Raw genomic sequence first — 8,882 nt, 5'->3', positions numbered from 1 at the left:
ATATCGTATTGTGGTACTGTATACCATCATTAAGCATACATTTATGAAGGTAGTTAAAACTGCTAGAATTACAAAGATCAAGTATATCATATTTGCTAAAATATTAAAATTTATGCATTTATTATGAAGATAAATATCTATTCATGAAGAATAGAATATCCTGAAGAATATACGACCAAGAAGGTTAAATATTGTACTCTTTTTCTCTATGTGAGTTTTTACTTAAAGATTTCTCACACAAGGTTTTTAATGAGACAATATGTGCAATACAATGAACGAATGTAATGTACTCTTTTCTTCACTGAATTTTTGGATGAAGTTTTTAACGAGACATGTGCATATCGTGGTAATCACCCAAGGAGAAGTGTGGTAAAACATACAGACTCTATCCTTAAAGGAAAGGAGAAGGAATGATCATAATCCTAATCGGTTTATATATGAGCTCTTACAAAACTCTTAGTCATTGGTAGAACTATATACCAGAGGAAGTTCTATATTGTAATTACCAATATTCAGAGGAATAAAGAATAGTTTTTCTATCTTATGTCTATTTATTTTCTACTTTCATCTATTGTGTTGATTATGAGAGACAGAGAGGAGAAGATTCTAACCGCTGGTAATATGTTTTATAACACAAACTACAGTCAGCATGAGCATACGACACGATCTACAACCGATGCATAGCAGGAGACGACATTTTGTTACGAGCACCAACCAACATGACATGACATCAACATGAGGAAATTATTCCGAGACATCATTATCTCGTGCATTCGAGGCTAGACCATATATAATTGATGCGCCAACCGCCAGGTATTTATATTATATATAAATATCGGATAAAACTAGAAAAGCTACGGATGAATCTATACACGGGTGCCCCCTCTTTTATAGTGATAGTATGGTAATTTTGCAGCTCTGCTAATTTGCTCCCTCTAATTCTAGACGTGTAGTTAAATTGGGATAGAGGGAGTACGTAAAATTTCATAGGGTGAGAAAATATAAGAAAGCTAGTAAAAACTGTAAAATGACACACGTACTCTATCAATTACACCTTCAATTCATCGCAAAAAAAAATACACCTTCAATTTTGTGCTGCCGCGGAATACACAGCACCCATATATGGAAGGAAGCAGAAAAGTCTTCGCTACCAACATGGATAGAGCAGAACCTGGGTGAAAATGCGAGTCCATTTCAGGTTTTCAGGTCAGAAGTCTGTCCAAATCAGCGATGTGGGCGCAGATATCTCCCAACTGATCCTGGCCACAGAAACGCCACCCAAAGGGGACGCAATGCAATTGAATCGCTTACCATGCATACCACTACTTGCAATCCATCCACTTGATGAGATAAATAAAAAGATAAAGACTTTAACCGGGAAAGCGCACGAAAACTGCACTCCACTGAACAATTAGCCTGATCTGCATCTGCAAGTAGATATATAGATCTGACCGGAACCGGAGCGGAGTTTGCAAATTGCAACGGCAGCAAAGTATCCCATGGCCATGGCCGGCAGCTGATGGAGTGATGGGTACGTGCATCCAAAGATGTTTTCACGAAGCGTGGACTGCATGCCACATCGTGGGTGTGTGGTCCATGTGAGCCAAAGCCCACAGCCAGCCAGTTTGATGGCGCTCTTGCTCTAGCCCAAGCGCAGACACATACATGGCTGCATCACCTGTGCAGATCATGACGGCAATGAAAAGGATTAACGGCAGGTAGCCTGTCGGCCTTTGGAGGGGAGCGCTGCTGTGACAGATAGTTGCTTACATTATTTGGCTCCTCCTCCTCCTGCTGCTGCTGCTGGCTGGTCCTCCTCATTTGGGATGTCTGCCCCTGCGTTTGATTCCATCTCAGAGCGGTAGCATCAGAGTGCGATTTGGCGTCTGCACATGCTCATTTCCATGTGTACCTGCAGTTTCTATTTTTCTTTCAGAATATACAGGTTAGCTCTGGCTGCAAATCTTTGCCATGTGCAACAGGATTTCCAATCAGTGCCAAGGAAATTTAAACATGATTCGTTTCTAACTTTTATCAACAGCTAGTCGGCTCTGTCTGATGTCCATGACAACAGACAGCAACAACCATCTGATCGCTGTCAAGCTTATCTGCGTATATGAGCTGATGCTGCTGGTTTTTGCTTTCGCGTGGTACGTGGACGATCATGGCGCTGCAAAGTTCCTTTCCAACTTTCGAAACAAGATATTTAGTTTTCGGATATCATATATTCTTTTAACTCAACAAACAGATAATTTAGGGATCAATACGAGGAAGAGGCAACACTGATGTCACACTGGTGAGGGATGGCTAAGCCTACATGCTACTCTAGCCAATGAGGCATACTAGTGTTAGTTGTGACTCGACCTAAATGGAACTTTTGCTTTTCCAAATGGAAAAAAAAAATGAACGTCGAGGGTTTAAAGATGCTATCTAAGTGCTTATCCTTTTCAGGGAACAGCGACTGTGATTTCAGAATCCCTTCTTTTGCGGGGAAGCTAGGAAACCCCTTAGAAGTGAATGCGTATCGGAGTTGGAATAGATAGCAAGCACCATATATAGGCCTATCATTGGTCCCGGCATTAAATCTTTAGTTGTTGACAAAGGAATCTTGGAAAGCCAGTGATGGGCGGCATAATCTTATCCTATGTTGTACTCCTACTGTCCTATCTCCAGCAATGTTGCTAGCTCTAGATAAAACATTCATGTGGCAAGGCTGCCTGACATACAGGCAGGGAAAGATTGATCAAGGGCATCCAGGAACTCAAAAAAAGTCAAACCCGATTAACGCTTAGAATATCATGCACATCAGGAGTTTCATAGGTACTGGCTACTGCATCGAATCATGAACGGATCAACAGCCTGGTCTGTAGCAAGTCAACTGAGCAACTCAAGTGTGATTTAGATCAGAAAGAGGTGTTAGTTTAGTACCTGTGTCGGTAGGATGAACGAATTAACAAGATCTTGGTTTTGAGATCCAGCCGTCCAAGAATACTGGGAAGCCTGTTAGATAATCTACTACTAAACACAACAAGGGAAGGCGACGTCGAAAAGGTCCCCTGCTGTGATACTGTAGCCGCTGCAGATGTAGGCGCCGCACGGCTCACCTGCAGCACTATAGGCACATGCAGTGACCGGCGCAGAGTCAACCCTGTATGTTATCTAGTTACTGTTACAGTATGTGCGCTGTACTAGGACTAGATAGATAGAGTTGTATAAATAGACTACCACGACAATTCAATAAAGAGAGTTCAGATTTGCCATCTCACAGACAAGGCTTCGGTTAACGCTGGTGTCTTGTATTGTGTGTGTTTGCTCTGTTCTCCCTTCTTCTTTTAGCTCCGACCATAGTGTGTGGGGACGAACAACGCTGGTTCGTGATCAGCACGGCTAATGGGTGCTCGGCAATACCAGTGGATGCTCGACAAGACTAGTGAGTGGTTCACTCACCTGAGCCGATGATCATGTGGCTAGGACAGTGACAGAACATGGAGAGGCGGCAGTAGAGCAACAACCTGTCCAGGTTAAAAAAAACACGAAGTAAGGGATTTGCAACGCACATGGAAGCTTAAACGGCAATTTACTTTTCTGAGGCTGTGGGCAGATCCCAGAGTTGGGATTGTAACGGGGATGGACAGCCTAGGATAACTCATGGCTGTGGGCCCCTGGTATCTTCAGATCTCTACGGCAAACTACAAGCATGTGAAGATATGTATGGCCTAGCTTATCTATCAGATGGAGAGAGAGAGAGAGGTTGCCCAAGTCCAAAAATCCTGATATCTTTAATCCCGGCAAAACCTGCGTGGCATATCTGCTTCACATGTTTTTAGGCTGGCTTGTTGTTTCATTAAACCAACCAGATTTGGCTCTCCAATTGGCTGCTGCCTGCACTTCCCTGATCTTTCCTCGAGTTCGATAAACAAATAGCGACGCAGCATACCTCCTGCTAACTAACGATCTCCAGCTTCTCATCCTTTTGCACTACGGCCGCCCTTATATCCTGCTTACCCTTCAGCTTCACACAGCCTGTCAGCCATTGCATTACTAGCTTTTCTTCACTTTTGGTTGGCATCCCTTGTTTCTAGTACAAAAGGATGCTGTTTGCTTCATAAGCACAAGGAGTGATAGAGCGTGGAAGCTACCCCCACAAAGTGAACTCTCCCGCAGTTAGGCTCTGAAATGAGTAATGGGTGCTGAGGATAGAGTTGAGCAAGTCACCTCCCATTCTGTGTCCCTGCTAACATATGGAGATTGCCACTGGCTATGATATGTAACCAAAGAAGAGGAAAAATGCGACATAAGCAGCTGGACCATGAGAATCAGGGATACAGGTGAGTAAATCTTCAGTTTCTCTTTGTTTGATTCTTGGTTCAGTGTTAGGTTGTTAGCTCAGTATCCATATTCACTTGTAAGCATAGTGCAATTGACTCAAGCTACAGTTATATTTTTTTATGGCAAATCTCTCCGGCTCTAACTGATGCGTACTACACAAGGTACTGATCTTTCAAACTGACTGTTTCAGGTATGGCTATTGATTTGCTTCATATTCACAGAATCCTCTCCACCCTGTTGGAGATAAAGGGAATAGTCATCGCGGGATATAAAAAAGGTAGAGAAAATATCCAGAAAATAACCAAATTATTGCTGAAAGCTGGTGAGCAAAAGCTTTTATGCACCTTGGAAGAGCCAATGGACGAGCACTGCATACAAGACAGCAAGGACTCAATTCGGAGAACAATCATGGAGCATGATAAGGTCTTCAGACAGCAGGTATGTAGTATGTAGCCTTGTACTCCAGTTATCCAAATCACAAGGATTCACCAAATATATATAGAACATAAGAAAGCAAGGAGATCAGGCACCCTAATAGGTCTTGACTCCTGAGCCTTTTGAATTTGCTGATGTATTTTTGCACACATAGACGAGAAGTTAACAAACTCCTCCAGTTTTGTAATATATTGTAGTGCATACTACTGCTTATGCTGCATTAAACCTTCATCTTTCTAGTGATAAGTTGACAACCAGTTGTTAGTCAGACCTAAGTTGTCTTGTCATTCATGCAACAAGAACTTTTGCATCTGATACTGCTTCTTTGCATCAGGTGCATGAGCTGCATCGTTTGTATCATGTACAAAAATCATTGATGGCTGAATGCGATAACCATAGTTATCAACCGAGAACAGAAGAAACTCATGAAATGGTGCAGGGATCAAGGTCGAATCTCAAGAGTAGTCCTTCCACCTCAGGGACAAATCAATCTGCTCACCTTGGTAATGCCCAACACTCAACTCCCCAGCCAGTAACTGAAGATTTGAGTCTTCATGAATGCAAGCCAGTAAATTGCCTCAGCCTCTTTAGTGAAGAAAACTCAACAGTCAAAGAAAGATTTCACAGGGAGAACCATAAATCAGCTGAAGATGAAAGTTGGAATGCCTCTGTAGAGAGTGATCTTGACCTCAAACTAAGCATTGGCCCCAGTTCACATTCACCAAAAAGACCGCACTGGCTATTCTCAGGAAGCAGGGAAAGAAACCCTTCTGGTCAGCATCGATGAGAGCAAGCTAGTAAACATCTGATCATTTAGTTTGATGGCACGAGAAGCAAAATACAGCACAGTTCATATGCTGAGAAAGCTGAAGCCTCCATTAAAAATGGCATGTGGATTTGTGGAAATATAGATCTGAAGAAAATGCACTTCTAACTCCCATGGCACCTCGGCCAAAAAAACCAAGGCACATAAATGCTTCCATCAGATTTAGATCAGAATTCTTTAGTCACTAATGATCTGTACGCCAAAAATGTAGAGTCTCACAGGTACCAATACTTGCTATGGCTAGGACAGTAGGACTGCACTAATGTAATGCCAAGCAAAAGATTGGTGACAATTCAGTTCTTGCTTGTCTTGTGCATAATTTTTAGTTTCAGAACAAAAGCGATAAAAAACATTAGGTAAGTATTGAATTTGAAAGAACCAAAAGAAAATTCCCTTTCAGTTCTCCTACAGCAATAATAATATTATAGTTACATTCAATAATATACTTAGTAGTTTTGAATGACCCGCCATGATTGATGCTTTACTATTTGCATTTGTATTGTGTGAACTCCATGCTTTTAAGTATCATTTTTCAAAATCAACATGTCCATTTTTACAATCAAACACCCACTTCCTCATTACCCATGCATTGCCAACTAGATCTGCCCTGCATAGCTCTTCATTGCAAACAAAGATTGCCATTATTTATTTATTTATTTTTTGAATTCATAAGCGTCTTTCCAAGCTTTGCCCTGCTGTTCAGAGTTGACCTTCCTATATTCAAAAACATGTCAGATAAATAAGTTGGACAAGGTACTATTAATTGATGGAGGTTTATTCTCCATGTTTATTTTTTTCTCAATAAAATAATACATATCCTGCATTCACCAGAATCCGCCGCATGAGCATTCTCCATCTCTGAAGTGATGAAATCTCATATTGTCCCTGACTATAATCTCGATGTGCTCAACTTTTGACACCAATCTGATAAACAAATGGCAGTCGTCACATATCCTTAGATTCTTTACTATCCTAATTGGGGATCTAGACTCAAGTGTGAGCAACCCAAATGACATAGCAAGCTTCTCACTATGACCCATTAACAACCTTTCTTTCTCTTCCTCGCTTACATTATAAACAACTGAACTAAGGATTGGCACATAACCTGCAAGCTTCAGTTTTGCCCGTAGCTCCAATAATGTTTTCTTTATTTCATGCATCCATGGGTGCGTATTATCACCAGCAAAGAACTGATGCACACAACCATCACGGCCTTCAAACCAGCTCACTGCAGGATCCTTTTTCAGCCCCCGAATTCTCATCAGTTTCCTAACCTTCGAGACCTCATCCCATTCTCCTGCTGATGCAAGTGTATTTGATAACAACACGTAGTTCCCTATGCCCTCTGGCTCAAGCTTAAAAAGATGTTCAGCTGCAACCTTAGCGACTTCAGTATTTCCATGGATTCAGCAAGCCCCTAAAAGTGCCCCCCAGAAACCACCATGAGGCTCCACGGTCATTGATTTCACAAGGTCAAGGGCTTCAATCACCAATCCAGCCCGACCAAGCAAATCAACCATACAAGCGTAGTGGTCTGCGGAAGGCAATATCCCATACCTGTCCTTCATCTGCGCAAAGTAGTAGCGCCCTTCTTTTACCATCCCCGCATGGCTGCAGGCTGTCAATACTCCAATGAAGGTAACATGGTTGGGTTCCACATCTGCCCTCCTAACCATGTCCTTGAACAAAGCATTTGCATCATTGGCCCTCCCGTGTGATGCTAGGCCAACAATAAAAGGACATACCCAGTGCAGAGAGCTCCCGTTCTGTGCGGGGTCTGGGAAAGGGTGTTAGTGGCAAGCCTTACCCTCGCCTGTGCAATGCGAGGAGACCACGACTCGAACCTGGGACCTTCCGGTCACAGGCAGTAAGACTCTACTGCTTGCACCAAGCCTGCCCTTCGATGCTAGGCCAACAATCATTGAGCTATAGGTATACACGTTCTTCTCTTGCACCCCTTCAAAAACCCTGCGCGCCTCGTCAATGAGACCGCACTTGGCATACATGTCCACCAAGGCACCAACCCCGACCCGACAACCACACTCCTCCCAAGACCACTCCGTTCTGCAATTTCCTGAACCCAGGCGGCTCGCCTCACCGCACCGAGCTGAGCACAGGCTGAGATAGCACCGGAGAGTGAAACTTCATCAATGGGCATCCCGGCCCCCGCCATCTGCTCAAACGCCTCGAGCGCCTTCACTGGCATGGCATTCTGCGCATACCCCGTCACCATCGCCGTCCACGCCACCATATCCTTAACCAGGCAGAGCGCAAACACCTCCTCAGCCGAACCCATATCACGGCTTCTAGAATACGCCCCCACAATGCTCGTCCACGAAATGACATCCTTCACCACCATTTCATCGAACACCTTACGCGCGGCACCAACGTCCCCACACGCGACATAGGCGCCGATCAACGAGTTCTCAACAAACCGGTGCTTATCGGAGCCTCCGAGAAGGAGCGACACCGCGTGCGCGCCAGCCGCGGCGGGCAGCGAGCGTGCGGCCGCGGCGGACTTGGCGAGCGGGGAGAAGGCGAACGGGAGGAACGGGAGGTCGCGGCCGTGCGCGCGGCGGAGGCCGGAGAAGACGCGGAAGGTCTCCAGCGGCGGCTGCGTGAGGTGCGCGAAGCGGAGCAGCGCCGCGGCGAGGAACGGGTCCGGCGGCGAGAGCGAGGAGAAGACGGCGACCGCGTAGCGGAGCGGCGTGGGCGTGGGTGGGAGCGGGAGCGGGAGCGGGAGCGCGGCGAGGCGGCGGAGCAAGCGGGAGAGGAGGAACGGGGTGGAGGGTGGAGGGAGGTGGAGGCGGACGAGGAGGCCGTGGAGATGGCGGAGGTGCGGGAGGGACGGCGAGGACGCGACCGCGGCGAGCAGCAGCGAGGCCAGCGACGGCGGAGGGCGCGGTTGTGGAGCGGGGAGCCGCGCGGGCGGGTGGTCGTGGCGCAGGGCGAGGTGAACCATGCCGGCAGCGCAGCGGCGTCACGGGCGCGCCGCGCCACCGTGCGGCGGGCGTGAGGCGAGGTGCGGCGCCATGTAGACGGAGGCGGACGAGCGTCGCGGCGTCGCGGGCGCGGCAGGTTGGTTGGTTTCGAAACGAGCGGTTTGTCGTTCGCGGGGGCCGGCGGGCTTAGGGATGCAAAATCCTCTTCTGGGCTGTGTGGACGTCGGGGCCATCGGCCGTTTCGGGCGGGCGGGAGCGGTGCAGCGTGGGCCAGGCCCATCGTTTGCATGCCCACGGAGTCGATCGCGCTCAGATTGGGTTTGGGCCTGCTGGGCTCCATTCACCTTCAC

The 8,882-nt window shown here is 46.3% G+C and overlaps 1 protein-coding gene and 2 pseudogenes across 1 annotated transcript; 1 reads left to right on the top strand and 2 right to left on the bottom strand.

Moving 5' to 3' along the window:
• The first annotated feature begins 3,756 nt into the window (after nucleotides 1–3,756).
• Nucleotides 3,757–5,950, top strand: LOC136529602 (uncharacterized). Its single transcript, XM_066522680.1, has 3 exons — nucleotides 3,757–4,328; nucleotides 4,520–4,767; nucleotides 5,099–5,950. The coding sequence occupies exons 1-3, from the start codon at nucleotides 4,310–4,312 to the stop codon at nucleotides 5,549–5,551; spliced, it is 720 nt and encodes a 239-aa protein (XP_066378777.1). The 5' UTR covers nucleotides 3,757–4,309; the 3' UTR covers nucleotides 5,552–5,950.
• Nucleotides 5,951–6,413: 463 nt separating this feature from the next.
• On the bottom strand, nucleotides 6,414–7,371 carry LOC136526467 (pentatricopeptide repeat-containing protein At5g44230-like; annotated as a pseudogene).
• Nucleotides 7,364–8,601, bottom strand: LOC136529798 (pentatricopeptide repeat-containing protein At5g44230-like; annotated as a pseudogene).
• Between the last annotated feature and the right edge of the window lie 281 nt (nucleotides 8,602–8,882).

Source organism: Miscanthus floridulus, chromosome 19 (genome assembly GCF_019320115.1).
Source record: "Miscanthus floridulus cultivar M001 chromosome 19, ASM1932011v1, whole genome shotgun sequence".
Taxonomy (NCBI): domain Eukaryota; kingdom Viridiplantae; phylum Streptophyta; class Magnoliopsida; order Poales; family Poaceae; genus Miscanthus; species Miscanthus floridulus.
Note: the sequence above shows the minus strand (reverse complement) of the source record. Positions and strands in the feature narration are given on the sequence as shown.

Excerpts from the sequence above, each read along its gene's own strand:
- LOC136529602 (XM_066522680.1), top strand. Across the intron at positions 4,768-5,098 it reads ATAAGGTCTTCAGACAGCAG|GTGCATGAGCTGCATCGTTT; the intron begins GTATGTAGTATG and ends TCTTTGCATCAG.